This window comes from Taudactylus pleione, unplaced genomic scaffold (genome assembly GCF_031769625.1).
Source record: "Taudactylus pleione unplaced genomic scaffold, aTauple2 ptg000006l, whole genome shotgun sequence".
Taxonomy (NCBI): domain Eukaryota; kingdom Metazoa; phylum Chordata; class Amphibia; order Anura; family Myobatrachidae; genus Taudactylus; species Taudactylus pleione.
This window is the reverse complement of record NW_028284409.1, coordinates 9,205,925-9,224,111: the sequence shown is the minus strand read 5'-3', so window position 1 is coordinate 9,224,111 and position 18,187 is coordinate 9,205,925. Positions and strand designations below refer to the sequence as shown.

The 18,187-nt window shown below is 42.1% G+C and overlaps 1 protein-coding gene across 1 annotated transcript in view; it reads left to right on the top strand.

Annotated features, from left to right (window-relative positions):
• The window catches only part of AHI1 (Abelson helper integration site 1), a 404,344-nt gene extending 395,492 nt beyond the window's left edge, over nucleotides 1–8,852 (top strand). The window contains exon 25 of the mRNA XM_088452390.1: nucleotides 8,725–8,852. Coding sequence (XP_088308516.1) covers nucleotides 8,725–8,802 — 78 coding nt within the window. The 3' untranslated portion in view covers nucleotides 8,803–8,852. The remainder of the gene's footprint in view (nucleotides 1–8,724) is intronic.
• The last annotated feature ends 9,335 nt before the right edge of the window (nucleotides 8,853–18,187 follow it).

The window sequence follows — 18,187 nt, the reverse complement described above, 5'->3', positions numbered from 1 at the left end:
GATCTTCCTGAAGGGCTCAGATTCGAAAATGAGCCAAAACACAGTAATCCCGGCGTCGGATCTCAGTGTTTTAGTTCAGAAAGCTGGCTGCTCGGATCCATTCAACAACCACTACCATTGGTAACAGGCCACCAGCTGGCTGATAATGGCTGTCTCTCAGCCAACCAGTCGCCTGTTAGCATGGTAGCGGCCACTGATTGGAACTGACAGGCTGCATGAGGTGGACATCGGTACACCGGTCTGCCGCCCGCTATGATGTATATTACTAATATATATCTCAGCGGCGGGCGCCCGGCTCCTGTGCGGTCAGCTCCACCTCCACTGGCTCCTGGCCCCCCCACTCTCTCCGCCCTGCAGTGACTGCAGCCTAGGTAAGCAGCACTACAGCCAGGGACGCCGAGGGGGGGAGCAGGTACTAATTACCCGGGCTTGCTGGAGGGGCCCAGCGGAGGCCCGCTCCGCCTTCCTCCCTGTCATCTGAGCAGCCCAGCACATTCTGCTATCTGCTAGGCTGCAAAGGGAATCTGCCTGTGGGGGGGAGCGATCATCCAGATTGCGCCCCCCCCTGGAGTTGCGCTGGACTGGGGGGTTCACAGCGCCCCACTCTCCAGCGTGCAGCTACTATAATTTTCTTAATATATTTTTTGTTAAAGGGGCGTGGCCACACCTCCCGCATTTAGGACACGCCCCATTCACCGGGCCGGCTCTTGGCAGCCCTGACTGCAGCTATATAAGGGCTCTGCTGTGTGGCGTAATATGTACAAGGGCTCTGCTGTGTGGCATAATGTGTATAAGGGCTCTGCTGTGTGGCATAATGTGTATAAGCGGCTCTGCTGCCTGGCATAAGGGACTCTGCTGTGTGGCGTAATGTGTATAAGCGGCTATACTGTGGCGTAACATATAAAGGGTACAACAGTGTGGTGTAATGTGAATAACGGACACCACTGAGTGGTGTAATGTGAATAACGACACTAAGGTGCGACGTAATGTGTAATGTGCCATGTACATATTTGTGCTGCTGCTCTGTCACTTAGTTTAACCAGCCAGCTTGCTGGAGCCTTTGGACAATATTGATGAAAAGTTGACAACAATATTGTGAGCTGGTCAAATGTGACTGGAAATGACTGTTATTGAGGATAATAATAATCTTGGAACAAAAAAAGCCCAAATTATGTGATTTTAGTTTTATTTGTCGATTTTGAAAAAAAATATTTAAAACCGAAATCAGCCACATTTTGACAAAACCAAAATCAGGCGACGAATTAGAACCAAAACCAGCAAAAATGGTCCGGCACACATCTCTAATCATTATTAATGTTATACCCTGCAAATAGACCAAACTGATTTATTACACTTAACATAGTTGGAATAGAAGTTTATGGGTTAGAAATTAGGAGCAGCATGTCATCTGCAAAGTGCTAATTACACTACACAGATCCTATGCGCAACCCGGTAAACTCAGGACTAATACGAAGCGCTATAGCCAAGGGTTCAAACGCTAGGGCAAACAGTAAATGGGACAGGGGACAGACCTGTCCCATCCCTCATTGTATAACAAAGGGCAGAGACAAATGACAGTTAGCCAAAATGTGGGTGTAAGGGTTAAGATACAGAGATCGGATCAAAGAAATATAGGCATCTGGAAATCCAAAAATCCCCAGGTTTTCAAAGAGTCGGATGATCCCATGTGACCATATCAAAAGCTTTTTCTGCGTCAAGTGATAGCACAACCCCAAGAGACGAATACCCAGACGCCTGGTAATGCTGCATAAGTCTTAGGGGTCTATTTATCAAGCAGAAGTGGACCAGTGGAGAAGTTGCCCATAGCAGCCAATCAACATAGTGATTCCTCTCTACAAATTCTGCACCACATAAAATTTGTAGCCCGCCAAACCATCAAATAAACTGCCCCATATAGAAATTTAACTCTTCTACAGTTAAATATCCAGCCCTAACCTTCCCCATTAAACCTTCTAAACTCCCCAGCCACATTACGTAATAAGGCCTCCTTCCCCACACCCTTACCTTCTTCACCACTCCCCCACTCACCTTCCAAATCTATCACATGCGCCCTGCTATTATTTTTTTTTATCTGTGGACAGCACCAGTGGTGATTGGGCAGTGGGTGACTCCTCACTGGCTTCATGCCTGTTTAAATAAGTATATCAAAATACTAAGTCCATTTGCAGCTCCAGCACTCACAGATACCAACAAACAGCTTTGCCTGGTGCCTTCACAGATGGGGTGGGTACAGCAAGGAAAAGTGTGACATTCAGGACAACAACATCAACCGTAATAGCCTTGTGTTAGATCAACGTTTCAGTGTTTATTACACTGTCATCAGTTTCATAATGGAACAAGCAAAAAGTCTTGCCTTATATACCCTATGCTATACCACTCAATCCACCATTGTCGGATTGGAATTCGCTGCCCAGCATTTGTGAGGAACCGTCACCATAGAAAGATGTAAACAGTGTACCAAAATAACAAATTGTGTTATGCAAATTGTGTTATGCTATGTTAGGCTTATTTATATGTATAAGGATGTATTTTATTTTTGCATATACATTAATGTATTGTTTAATATTTTGATGTTTATAACTCCATGTTTATTATACTGCTACATCTTGTTTCAGAATTATATATAATGCAGAGTTTCAAATGTATTCATGTTTGTCATTCAGTGTCACTAACATTATACTCCTCCATATCCTTTTAAGATGCTGCTTTTTATAGACTGTTTATAGTACAGATTTTTTTGACTGCCATAGTTGTAAAATTATAGCTGCAAAATTGTATCCTAATGTGTGTGTTATTTATCTTATGGTGCCTATAAATGAAAATACAGTACACTGTAACTACACAGATGCATCCAGATATACTGAGATATTATTGTTATTGGAATGACTTGCAAACTCTGCCCAACAGACTGTGGGCCTGATTCATTAAGGATCGTTATTGTGATCGCAGCTCCGTAATCACACGCAGGTCTACTGCAAAAATATGCTAATGAATGCAATTGTAATGCCGTTGCACAGCCAGCATAGAGATGCCCACTGCCTCCCACTACCTCTATCTCACATCCGTAATACCGTGAAAACTTCCATAAACATCGATAACATCGAATACCATCGGCCCCTCATGCAGAATTACAGCTGCCCTGACCTTACTTAGGAATTGCTAACCTCGTTGCATGCGGTGAGTACTCACGCTGTGTATGCAATCGCTCTGGCTAATTTATGCACGTCCATGCAATGGCGTTCAGTCAGGCACGACTGCATTTCTCCAACCACTCCCCCGTCACCATCCCCAAATGCTCACTGCCTGTCAATCACTCTGCGATGGCTCTGTGTGGTCTTCGTGATTGCAGTGCCATCGCAGTGGTGCCTACGCGCACGCACTCTGCAATCCATACATAATACGCAACAATCGCCCACCTGCGTACACTTTAGTAATAGCGATCCTTAATTAATCAGGCCATGTGAGCACTTCACACAGAATGAAGTCACTTGTTAACACAACCCAACATTACATATTAGGGTCATTTGTGAACACTGCCCAGCAGTTTGGGGCCAAATGTAAATGCTAGCCACCAGTTAACCAGTCTGTAACACCTTTATCGTCAGTGTGGGACAGGCATAGCTTTTGCAAACTAGCCAAAAGATTGAGGACTGTTTGACTATTTGCCACAAGATAAGGACCTGCTCTGTATATTAGCCACCAGATTAGGCCACACAACAAATTAAGTGATATACTCAGAGTGGAAGGTAGTAAAGTGGTTGAGCTATAATTTTTACCCTGGTTATACTACCTCAGCTCTACTACTGTTGTGGAACTAGAAGTAACAGCAAGTGGACTGCTACCAGTAGAATAAGCAATGTCTGGAATGAGGGAGAATTATACAGGATAACCTTTAATTCATACTGTGTAATAAACGTTTATTTATCACATACAGTACTTACAAATGATTGCTACAATTTGTTATTGCTGCACTGGAAACAAGTTCTGTAAAAAGGTTTATTAATGGTTTTCTTTCTTTAGAGCGGGTCATTCACACCAATAAATTATTTTACTGTGTTGTGAGTTCTGAAACAAAAATTTGCATGCAGTGTACTTTTCCCCAGGAGTATTTGAACAAAGTTTATCCATATGAACTAAAGTAACTTTCTATAAACTTTTATGCAGAAACATTCTTGATATTTGCCATGATACTTTACTTTAGGTATATCTGTTATGCTCCAAGAATGAAAGATATGCAAATTTCTAGAACATAAAAACTGGCCAAAACTTGCAAAGAAATAATAATACTGAGATTTGCATTGCTCAAAACACATATCTGTACAAAAGGACTTGTTATGGTTAATCAGTGGAAGTAGATATGTAACCAATACATTAAGTGGCACTCATGAACATGCAAATTTTGGCTGCAGAAAGTTGAAATTCCAGGTTTGTTCCTGATCTCTGCGAAAGCAAATACAATAGAGGCTACTATGCTATATTAATAGTTTGCACACAAAGTATTCCTAATGCATACATATAGACAGTCTGTTTTATGGACTTACTGATAGTGGAAGTTAGAAGAAATTATACATGCATTTGCCATAATAGCCCATTTTTTAAATATATATATATATATATATATATATATATATATATATATATTCTGCCCTTGCACTGCAAGCTGAGAGGCCCTACTGTACTTTAGTGATCAGTTTTTATAGGTTGAACTTTTTCCAGTTATAAAGCTATTCCTGAATAAGTGCCTTGCAGAATTGCTGTAATGGGCAAATCACATAAATGGATGTGTGACTAGGCTCAGTGGCGGAACAGTGAAGCCAGTCTAAGGGGTATATTTACTAAAGTGCGCAATTTTAGAAGTGGAGGTGTCCATAGCAACTAATCATATTCTACTTCACATTTATAAAGCACCTTCTAGAAGACAATAGCTAGAATCGGATTGGGCAACATCTCACTTCTAAAAATCTGCACTTTAGTAAATATACCCCTAACAATATGGAAGCTATATGCATGCTTCTGCTACAGGCATGAATACTGCAATTTTGAATGATTTATCCCATATTTAATTAGAACACCTATCTACAGTACCTGTCTTATTTCCCCATCAGTGACTGTAACAGATGTATGCTGACCATCCCCAGATGCAGGACTCCAGTTCCCAGCCATTGTCATATGCCGAATCCCATGGGTATAGCAAACCTAAATGTATTCTTTTAGTAATTGGAAATATTACCATTTATAATGCTTGCCGCATACTGTATATACAAAAAACGTGATTAGATTATGAAAAATACCTGTAGAAGGGCATATGGAGGATAGTTACTATACAGATGACAGGGGTATTACAATTCCATACTCCTGTACAATCCCACACAGTCTTTTTAGTCCCAGGTTAATGCTTTATTAAGATGAGATGTCTTCTAAAGGTATGTGAAACATAATGATGGGCACTTGTAATGAGTTCCATTCTTCTATGGATGGCTTCACATCCTGATTTGTACAGGTCTTTTTACTCATGACCATATCAAATACTTAGTTTGAAGAAGAAGTTAGGATACCATAGTCATCCACTATTGCCTGGCTTTGTTCCACTCGTCAGAATAGCTTTGATGCCTTATTGTGAAAATGTGTCATCTTATTGGTTACCTCACACTATTAATGTTTCATTTACTTTCTTGTGTCTTTTTTTTTTTGCACAGACTTTTAAATAAATAAAGATGTTTTAAAGCAAAGAAGAATATTGAAAAAACAATGTAAAGGGTGGAGATGAGTTGGTCCGGTTCTCGGAGAACCAGACCCACCCGAACATTGCAATTCCGAGTCGGATCCAAGACTCGCTCGGGCTTTCCCGCCTGACTCGGATCTCAAAACGAAGCAAAACGTCATCCTCGCCATTTTGGGTGTGGATGGTGAACTGAGCAGACGTATTGCTGTCACTGTCTGTGTCAGTGTGTTGTCCAACGTGTCCTGTCAGGGTCTGGGGCTGAAGGCTGTTGCTGTGTTGTCCATGAAGGGGCTGGGGCTGCAGTATATAAAGGGGGGCTTCAGTGAGTGCTGAAGCTTCTGTGTCACTTGTCCTGTCAATCAAGGGGCTGCTGCTGTATTATATATAAGAGCTGCTGCTGTGTTGTTGTCCTGTCCATCAAGGGGCTAGTGTTACAGTCCATAAAGGGGTGCTGTGTTGTCCAGGGGGGGGGCTCTGTCACTCAGGGGTGCTCTAACCTCAGTGTAAGAAAAAATATATATATATTTTTTTTAATATGTGTGCATTGGCAACTTAGCTGCGCTATTATTGTTTGGTGACACTGCCGGCCAGACCTCAGTTTATCATCCACATATTTGTGACTCTTCACTGTAGGAGGTCTGTCCGCACTCAGCAGGGGTGCTTTGTTGTCCATAAAGAAGGGGTGCTGTATGTGTTGTTCATAAAGGGGCTGCTGCCTCATTCAGGGGTGCTCTTCCCCAGTGTAAAAAAAAATGCTTTTTTTGTGTGGGCGTTAGCGAATTAATAGTTTCTGAAGAAGAGGATGTACACACTGATGGGGATGATGATGACGACATCTGATCTTACCTACGTTTTAAAGCCAGTTTCTGTATGGGATCATTACCACCAATGTCCACTGCGCATTTGCAGCTTGTTTTGTGGGGGCCAAAACAAACCAATCATTTCAGCCACAAGTCCCTGTTGTTGAAGTGATTGGTTTGTTAAACTGTGAATGTCCGGTTTCATATATACAACTTAAGAGTTGCACCTCTTTTCTTTGAATTATGTGCTGTTTGGGACATTGACTGACATTTATAATTTTATAATTTTATGAATGTCCAGAAATTGTAATGGCCACAGACAGCATTGCCTGTATTCTGAACATTCTGAACCACCAAGTTGATGGGTGGGCAAATATGAGCAGCAGCATAGAGCATCTTCCTGACAGGATGTGTGCAATAAAGTGCAAATACATTTAATACAAAAATTAGTTGTGTATATTGGTCACATACATACATATTTACATGGTACATACAGCGCGTAAAGCAGGCTGAGGTAACCTGAAGCACGCCACCTGTTGTTGACAAATAATTTTCAGTAGGCCCAGCAAACATCACAGATGCTGGGAGTTCTGGTTCACCGGAGAACTATAGGCTGCTTTCCTCTGATGTAAACAGCAAGTCTTGGTCCCGTTATCCCTAACAACCTCCCTGAGTACAAAGTAAACATCTATTTACAGTATGTTCTAGCAGCACCTCCACAAGCAAGGCCACCTCATTTCTATTAGATATATAAAAATGAACAAACCTCATCCAGATCAAAGATGTCTTTTAGGAACTGAAGAACTTGATCCTAGATTGATCTTCTCTCATAATTTTTTTAAGAATCAAAACATTAAAATAAATAAATTAAAAATTAATCAATCCTTCCGTCCTTTCCCTGTCTTCAGTCCATAAACATATTCCAACTCCATTGGGCCTCTGACCTAGTTAAGAAAAACATTTTTGGTTTTAAACTTCCTAGGGGTCGTATAGTTTATTAAACTGCCATCCTGTCTACCACTGCAGTGCCACTCTGTGCCATGTTGGAAGCGGAACTGCCACATGTTAGTGCCGCCCACTGCTGTTGTTTAGCTTAGGCAGCCAGCTAGCTGGATGGAACCTTTTGGCCTAAACTAGATGAAATCAATATTGTGAGCTGTGAGGTAATCAAAATTGACTGGAAATTACTGGAAATAAATGTTATTAGGTTAATAATATTGTAGGAACAAAAACAGGCCCATATTATGTGATTTTAGCTGTTTTTATGATTTTATTAGAAAAAATACAGATCCAAAACCAAAACATGCAAAACATGCAAGGGCGGTTTTAGCAAATCCAGATCCAAAACACAAGGAGATACAGATTGAAAACCAAAACACGGGGGTCGACGCACATCCCTAGTAAAGGGTCTGCATGATACAGACAACCTAACCCAACTATCCTAGATGTGGACATTTTCTATATTCCATCTTGCATGGATTTCTAGCATGTAACTGAGCTCAAATAAAGAATGTTAAAGGTTATCTGTCTGACACCCATTTATGCTTCTAGCTGATAGAGAATTGTAGGTCTGTATACCAGTCAGAGGTTTTGTTTCCTGTGCAGTCACCTATATGTGCTTTACATGAACTATTAATGGTGGTTTAGAAGGTTCCTCAGCCTAATGATCACGGGAAATTATATTAAGTTTTGTGTTTAGGAGTGCCACATTCAACTCTGTACTAATATATGAAGAGAAAAGAAAAAAAGAGATTTGTTTAGTCAGTGCACTGAGGAACTTAGGGCCTGATTCAGAGATGGACGTTAATGCGATCGCAGCCTCGATTTCGTAAGCAAAGCAGCTGCGAAAATACGCTAATGCATACCAAAGCACAGCTAGCACAAAGACGCCCACTGCTACCTTCTTACATGCGTACATGTCAGTAACATCGATGCTTATCGAGCGGCTCTCTTTAGCTTGCGGATATCCAGAAGGCTCTGGTTCATTTTATCCAGATAGAGCCATTTGTTCATTTTAACCGATATGATCCTGCCCAGCCAGGAAATAATGAGACGATTCCAAAAAGTCAAGTCAGCTTGCATTTTGAAACCGTTTTTTAACAAGTTTTTGTTAATAGAAAATTACACCAGAAATAATGGATATAGAAAAATGCTACAAAATATATATTTTTTTTTTTACAGGACTCTCCTCCTGCTCAGAGATCCCTCTCCTGTGCTCTTCCCTCGTACACACACTCCACCTGTGTAGTGTGCTGCTAGTTGCTGTTTGACTACTACTAGACTAGTAGGTGGGCATCAATGTGGGAGAAATGCTGGGTGGCTGATGGAGGGCTGGAGCCCACAGGAGTGGCAGGCTGAAGAGGAGATGGGATGGAAGTGGTGTATATGCCTTCATTCTATGAAACGTGGGCTGTTACATCCTGCCAGATGGATCCCAGTTTCATAAGTCTAAAAGAACTAATCAGGCTAACAGACAACTGTTTGGTGTGAGAAACCAGACCCACTGCACAGAGCAGAGGCAAACAGCCACTCACCTGCGGAGAGGAGACAGAAAGAGAATCGGGGTGAGAAATATGAGCCCCTCTTACTTGTGCAGACATTTTAAAGACTAAGCTGCCATCAGCTTTAGTGAAGACAAGCTGTAAGAGGCTAAGTGTTGCCGCAACTCATTGTTCCAGTGCCGGCAGTGTCCACCTATTGGAGGAGAAGCCTAACCTCCTCCGAGTCCCACTCTGGATGAGATAAAACCATTGCTACTTTGTTAGAAAATGTTGGATCACTGATTGTGTGTGCCAAGCATGGTACATAAAGAAATTTACCCACTTTTAATCACAGACAATGTTTACTCCTTATTGGCAAAGAGGAATCCTAAGTCTTAGTGGGATGAGATATTTTTGTAGAACATTTATAAGTTTCTCCAACAAAGTGACACTGGTATGATCCTTAGTGAAGCCAGAGATACAAGGAATAGCCTGCCTGTAAATGACCTGGCATTCTGCGCTACCACTACTAACAGGATGAGGAAGATGATGATGATTATGCTAAAGGTGCTGCTGCTGGTGATACATTTACCCAGCAACTTGTCACAGTCATGTTGTCTTTTGGAACAAAGACTAATCCAGTGCCCACAAGCTAATAATACATGTGGAACCCTTGTTGCGCCATATAAATAAAGGATAATAATAATCTAAATAATAATAATACTTTCTGGAATATTTTGCTGCCATCTGTAGCAAACTCTTTGTTAATTTACATATATAAAATAGAAAAAAAAATAAAAAAGACCGCTAATTTTAACTAAACATCACCAGTCTATGAGGCATATTCAATTTGGAGCAAAAAGTCAGTTATCGGTGATAATTTATCGCCAATGACGTCATTTTCGCCATTTTCACTTATCCCCATATTCAATTTCAAAGACTTTTGGCAGGTGGGAAAAGTCTTTGTAAGAAAACGGGGATAAGTTTTCACCACTGCATAGGCGGCGAAAATACGTGCAGAATTGGGGTTTTGGAGTGTAGAATTAAAAAAAAGTACCCTTCAGCCTTTAGAATGTCCCCTTAAAGTATTCTGTGGCAAAAAAAAAAATAAGCATAGGGCACCCCAAAAAAAGTGGTTTCATTTTGGGGGGCAAAATAAAAAGTTGGGGGACAAACTTAAAAACTAGCAAAATTGACTCAGGGGGGTTTGCCAAGTATGCGGCAGGTGTTTTCTGGAATGCGGGTGGTTGCAGCAGGTGAATTTTTGAAGAATTTTTAAAAATCATTTTAGGGACTTAAAAATATGCTTGCACCCATTTTCATGTACCCCAAATTTGATGGGACTAGTTATTTTTTTTTTTAAATGAAACTCAATGCTATTCTTCACCACTTCTTCAAAGACGCATTTATGCACATGCGGCTGCTGTTTAAAACCCCCAATTACCTTCAGCAGGCCAAATCGGGGGTACCCATAGTGATGCCCAATGTCAGACCATCTTTTGGGGGGTTGACAGGCTGAATTCCCCAAACAGGAGTCTTCGCTACTTACCTTTCCGCCGGGTCCCATTTTCGCCGATTCCTAATTGAATATGGGGATGATGACGAAAAGTCCGACCTCGGACTATTCGCCTCAAATTGAATATGCCCCTATAATGCACTTAGCATTAGGAGTCAGGTGTTATAGAACACAATTTTATATTAATTAAATTAAATAAACATAAAAATATGTAAACATCATAACAAGAAGTGACACCACATAATAAGATAAAAAAATGAATAAACGGAAATATTCAAGTAATGCAAAAAAATTCATGTGCAGAATTATATGTCAGAATTAGAGATGAGTGGTTCAGTTTTGGCTCTGATCTTCCCGACAAGTTCAGATCTCAGAATATTTTGCCTCTTTCCGATAACATGATCTTTTGTTTAACCACTATTGTTTGTCAATATATCTGTATGTAAGAGTATAGTTGGTACAATGGCATTGTCTATGGAATGAATGAATGACTGACTGTGGCTTTAACCTCCATGTACAGCTAAGGGATTGCTTCTTGGAAGAAATGGATAATCAGAGGTTAAATCTCTAGCTAGTGTAATATAACTCATGTCCATAGGGAAACACTCCTTTCACTGGGCAAGGCTCTCTGCATTGTCACATTTGTATGCAAATGATATGGTGAACGTCAGTACATGGCGAAATGCTTAGGCCAAGTCATGTGCAGGCATGTCCACTAATCTTATGTATGTTTTCTTTTGTCGCTTTGGGCCTATCACCTTGTCCTATTTTAATGTTAGTTTGTTTTCCAGTGTAGGCTGAAGAGTTTAAGATAAGGTGAGTATTTCTGCTGCTCACATAGATATTGTGAAATCATTACGAGCAGGTGGAAACAGAATGGGAAGAAAAGGTGATATCAGTAAGAAATACATGGGTAATTTATGCTCTGAATTTCCCTATAGAGAAAACAAATAAAACAGATTATACTGAGGAATATCTATCAGGATACATAACACTCTTCAGAGCAAAACTAATTCACAGTTGAAGAACAACTCAAATGTATCTGTTATAGCAAAAGTCCACAGAAAACAATGGAAAAAAAATGCCTCCAGTTACCAATGTGCGCTGTGGTGCAAGGTGCATATTGTAGAAACATAGAAGCATAGAATTTGACAGCAGATAAGAACCACTTGGCCCATCTAGTCTGCCCCATTTTTAAACATATTGTTACCTCAACCCTTATTGATCCTTACTTCTTCTGAAGGATATCCTTATGTCTATCCCATGCATGTTTAAATTGCTATACTTTCTTAGCCTCTACCACCTCTGATGGGAGGCTATTCCAATTATCCACTACCCTTTCTGTGAAGTATTTTTTCCTCAAATTCCCCTGAACCTACCAATCAATTCCTAATAACCTTTATACCCAAAATGTCGCTATTTAGCGTTATAAATTGCACAAGAAATAATTGCTTTCCAGACTTTGATCGCGGTTCCAAAGCACAAAAAGATATTATTCACCAAAAAGCAGATAGTTACACAGCTTGATCTAAAATACAATTAGCGCAAAAGATTATACATAAACAAGGTACAGTCAATACATTACACAGGCACTCTGGATCCAGATTTCCGGCATCAAAGGTGAAGCCTCCGTCAACAGAAAGAATATGATGACTAACTAACAGATCCAGGGTGCTTGCATATAAAGCCTTGCAGAGATTAGGCAATACAATAGAAACAAGTTGGCATAATCCTATTGGTTCTTCTGTCATAGGTCAGTTGGTACAATGGTAGTTCAGCCCTCCAATGGACATAATCAATAGACACTACATACAAATTACATTCTAACACATAATTCTCTATAATCCATAACTTGCAGACGCATGTTGCGATCTCCTTGCTCATGGAACCAGAGATCTGCAAATAAAATGTGGTTTAGAATAGCACCAAACAAGATGTGGCTACTACATACTAAACCTTAGATATCAAATACATGCGTTTTATAACATTATACAATAACGAATAAACCTTCTAATAGTAGCCTTTATACTAAGGAACCTTTTAGGAAATTTGTGTAAGTGTAACAGAATATTGCGCAAAGTTGCTAATATGCGTGGTGCGTTTATGTGTAGAGTGCTTATGATAAACAGCGCAACTGTGAGTAATGTGCAGTGTTTATGCACGTAAGTCTATGTGTGTGTGTTATACAATTCAGTGTATTTATGATGGATTACTATATATTTTAGCCCTTTCTAACATATTTTAAAACTACAGTGCAAGGTGTTACAAGCAGCGAGGTTCACTTTCAAGCAGGGTGGAGTACCCCAGCTGACTGCCGTTTCCACTTAGTCTGATAGCTAAATCAAAGGTTTTCCTCTGCCTATTTAGAATACACTTGTCGGCAGGGCTGCCATCAGGGGAGGACTGCCTTGGTCTTTAGTCCCGGGCCCGGGCAGCAAGGGGGGCCCGCACAGGGACAGACCTACCAGACATGCAGCAGGTGCCCCTTGGGAGCAAAGGCCCGCAGGTATTCCCCGGCACATAGAAGATCCTTCTCACTGAGGATCCGCACTGCAGCGCCGGGCATCTGTCACTGACAGTGATTAATGAGCAAGCATAGCCTCCTTTACTTCCTGGTGGCTGGCCCCTCCTCCAGACCAGCCACCTGACAATGATCACAGACAGAGCAGCTCAGCAGACAGCATATGCCTGAGAGAGCTGCAGTGTGACTCACCAGTCTGCCCACACGGACTCTCTGCAAGTCAAGCCCCTTGTAACAGACCGAAGTGAGCCGGAGGACCTCTCAGGACACTGACAGAGGTAAGTTAATTGGGGAAGGGCACCACTGAGAGACAGGGGGGAGGGTGGCAATGATACAGAGGGAAATGTCTGGGGGGGGGGAACTTACAGACAGTGGGGAATGTTTGTGTCTGGGGGGGCACTGAAAGAAAGAAGGGAATGTGTGTGTGGGGGGGGCATTGACAGACAGGGGAATCTGTGGTGTGGCACTGACAAACGGTGTGTGTGTGTCTGGGGGTACTGACAGATAGAGGGGAGTGTGTGTGGGGGGGACACTGACAGAGGGGAGTGTGTGTGTGGGGGGGGTTACTGACAGACAGGTGAATGTGTGGGGGATCACTGACAGACAGAGGGTAGAGTGTATGTGTGTGTGTGGGGGGTCACTGACAGAGGGGAGTGTGTGTGGGGGGGTCACTGACAGACGGGAGTGTGTGTGGTGGGTCACTGAGAGAGGGGAATGTGGAGGGGATCATTGAGAGAGGGGAAAGTAGGAGGTGTCATTGAGATGGGGGAATGTGGGGGGATCGCTGAGAGAGAGTGAAATGTGGGGGGATTGCAACTGGTACAATAAAGTTTTTATTTTTTTAATTGAGGCAAGGCACGCATGATGCCATTACATCATGCACGCCGCACCACTGACAGAGGATCCGGCTGCAGCGCGAGGAGGAACAGCCAGAAGATACAGGAGAAGGTAAATGTCTGTGGACTGTAGGGGGCAGAATAGAGACAGAGGGGTGCTGGCTAGGGAGACACTGTGGGACTGGAGTTGCAGAAACACGGGGAGGTGGGGGGGCCCTGCCTATTTTGTGAGTCCCGGGCCCCACGATTTCTGATGGCAGCCCTGCTTGTCGGTACTTCTTAAGCAAACCTCTGACCATTGTTCCTAACTCTTCATTCAGACAAATTCAAATGTGCATATCAGTGTCTGGGTTATATTTCGATTACCACAGCCATACTTGTCTGTATGCGGGGCTTCTCAATTTATAATATACACCAGGATACTCACAGTATCCTGGTGTATTTTTTTAATTACTTTTCTCAGACATGTATACAGAAGCTGTTTCTCATTACTAACTAAACCCTCCATGAATATTGTGTTTGTGAGTGTGAGAGTGTTGTATATTATTCGCTAGTGTTGTGCGAATGTGTGGATACGTGCGCACACTGGGTGCATGCGCACGCAATGGTGCGTCGTGGATTGTACCAACATAAATCGGACAGCGGACGACCAAATCGTCCGATAACAGTTGAATTGCGGTTGCATGCAATTATTCGACTTCGACACTACCACCCTCCAGTTTCAGAACATGTCCTCTTGTTCTAATACTTCTCTTTCTTTGAAGAATGTCTCCTTCTTTTACCTTATTAAAACCCTTTATATATTTGAACATTTCTATCATGTCTCCCCTTTCCCTTCTCTGCTCCAAACTATACATATTAAGATCTTTTAGTCTTTCCTGGTACGTTTTCTGGTGTAGACCTTGCACCATTTTAGTTGCCCTTCTTTGTACAGTCTCTAATGTATTAATATCATTCTGGAGATATGGCCTCCAGAACTGAACACAGTAATCGAGATGAGGACGTACCAATGATCTATACAGCGGTATTATCACGTCTTTCTTTCTGCTATTGATTCCTCTCCCTATGCAACCAAGCATCTGACTTGCCTTCATCATTACTTTGTTACAATGTTTGCTTGCCTTTAAGTCACCTGAAATAGTGACTCCTAGATACCTTTCCTCTTCAGTAGTTTCCAGTATACTGCCATTAATACTATATTTAGCCTTTTGGATTTTTGAAACGCAAGTGCATGATCTTGCATTTTTTGGTAGTTGCCATGTTCTTGACCATTCCTCTAGTCTACCTAGATCATCAATCATTTGTTTTACCCCTCCTGGTGTGTCTACCCTGTGGGCATACCTTTATGTCATCTGCAAAAAGGCATAGTTTCCCTTCAATACCATTCGCAATGTCACAAATAAAGATATTAAAAAGCACTGGTCCAAGTACAGATCCCTGAGGTACTCCACTGGTAACATTACCCTCTTGAGATTACACTACGTTTACTACAACTCTCTGTTTCCTATCCTGCAGCCATGATCTTATCCATTCAACTATCTTTGTATCCAATCCCATGCTTTCCAGTTTATTTAACAGTCTGCGATGTGGAACAGTGTCAAAAGCTTTACTAAAGTCTAGATAAGCTATATCTATGGCTCCCCCTTTATCTATTTCCTAAGTCACCAGTCAAAAAAGTCAATACGAATTGTTTGACATGATCTCCCCTCAGTAAATCCATTCTGTTTGGGATCCTGCAAATTGTTGGATTTGAGATAATCTACGACTCTTTATTTTATCAATTTCCCTACTACTGATGTAAGGCTCACTGGTGGATAGTTGCTTGCCTCTTCCTTGCTTCCACTTTTGTGCAGTGGGACAACGTTTGCTCTTTTCCAGTCCTCTGGAATTACTCCAGTAGCTAGTGACTGGTTGAATAATTCTGTTAATGGTGTTACCAGCACCCCTTTAAGCTCTTTTAGTATCCTTGGATTTATCCCATCTGGCCCCATTGATTTATCCACTTTCAGTTTTGAGAGTTCTGTTACGATCTTCTCCTCTGTAAATGTGCTTGTTCCTACCTAATTTTTTTGTAGCGATACACCTTCCATTGTCTCAGGCTAGCTGTCTGGGGTGAGGGCAACACCCGACAGTCACACATATAGACACAGGAATAAACATTTTATCTGGAACCACAGACCCCCCCGGATTTCGGTCCCTGTTTTGAATAGACCAGTTGATGCTGGTGGCAGGGGTCTCCCAGATGTTAAACTCTATTACCTAGCTTCCCATTTCTCGCAAATTGTTGCCTCTTTTTCGCCCCCAGGATCCACTTCTTGGCTAGATCTAGAAGCTGCCTACGTTGCCCTTCCTGACCTCACCTCCATATGGGGCCAATCCCCCGCACAATGCCCTGCCACCTGTAAACAGCTTCCAGCCCATAAATTTAATATCTCCCTTTGGAATCGAACACTTGGTTCAGTCCCTTGTTTCACCCTGGGTCCTCCACTAAGAAAGCATATTCATGGTCTAAAGTAGGCCTCTCCACGCAGGGCCAATGGTTGTCCTTATCAGAACTTCAACTACAATGCCCGTCTCAAGTACTAAGTCCCTTTTTGCACTCCCTAACCTCTTCATCGGTACTTAAAGACCTTGCGCCCTTTGAACACCATTGCAAATATCGTCCCCTAACCAAAGGATTGATCTAGCAACTTTACTCTATTTTCCTTGATGTAACACTTCCCTCCCCAAAATATCATGAGGCCGAATGGGAGAAAGATCTAGGCCCTCCTCCGGATGAGGAGACATGGGAGGAGGTCCAACTTGGTATTGCTAAATGCTCCATCTCTACTAAAATTAAGGAAACCTTATTATAAAATGTATTATCGATGTTACTATACCCCTGTGAGACTCCATAAAATGTTTCCCTCCTCATCCCGACTGCAGGCGAGGCTGCGGCCACAGGTGCACTATGCTACATATCTGGTGGACATGTCCAAATATTATCCCCTTCTGGGACTTGGTTCATGGTCTTTTGAACTCTCCTGGAATTCCTGGTAGCAAGGACCCTTGGGTATTTTTGTTATGCTGCCCACCTCCAACCCTTGATAAATTTTCAAGAAAATTACTTATGCATATTCTCTCGGCGGCCAAATCCTTAATAGCCCTTAATTGTAAAACCACCTCCCCACCGTCTCTCTCTGCGTTTAGACACCAGATCTGGCATGTAGCGGCTATGGAGGAGATAACTACTATCTTCATGATAGAGGCCATATCTTTGCCCAGGTATGGGCTCCCTGGCTCTATGCTGAGCATAGACCTCCATCTCCCTCTTCCTCTGAGTGCTGAACACTTGCGGAGACCCGTGGGTGGTAAGTGCTGACTCCCTCACCTCAATTCATTCTTCCTATCTCTATTAATTTATTTTCAGATTGGTCTGTAAATTTTTTTATTCCATTCCTTACTGTGGTCATTTTCCTCTTCCTTTCCCTCCCTCCATTTATTACCAACATAACTTCTGTCCTACGATTGTTGTTGTTCTTTTAAGTTCTTATTTGTATTAATAATTTTGTCAACAATTTATGGGCCTGATTCAGAGCCGGACGCTCTGACCAGAGCGCTCGCTCTGAATCAGGGCCCTCCTCCATTAAAATGGAGCGTCCTCCTGGACCCTCGTGTAGCTGTGGGTCACCACCCACAGCATATACGAGCGTCCAAGAAGATGGTGCGACTTGCGAGGGAAACCCTGCGGTCGGGTTTCCCAGCCACAAGCCCTGGAGTGATTTTGGCTCTATCAGAGCCAAAATCACTCCCACTGACATCACTAGTGATGTCAGTGGGGCAGGCTTCAGACGGTAGGCGTTCCCATGGGAACGCCTCCGTCTGGCAGGCACGCCCCCGGCACAAAGTATTAAAAAGTGAAAGTTAGATTTAGGATTGTTTAGTTTGTCACATTACTTTTGGCCCCTTAAAAAGTAGGAAGCACATATAGAAACCGTTGTAATTCCTACACCGTTCACCTGATTTTGATGTAATTACCCTCAAATTAAATCTGAAAGTCTGCAGTTAAAGCACATCCTGTTTGTTTCATTTCAAAGCGATTGTGGTGGTGAATAGAGGTCAAAATATGAAAATTCTGTCAATGTCCCAATATTTATGCACCTGACTGTATATATATATATATATATATATATACACATATATATATATATAAAACGCCTCAATGACGGCACTCACTGATTCCAAGTAGATACTGCACCAGTGCCTCCCTCGGTCACCTCACACGGATGTGGAGGGACATAACATAGGCTGT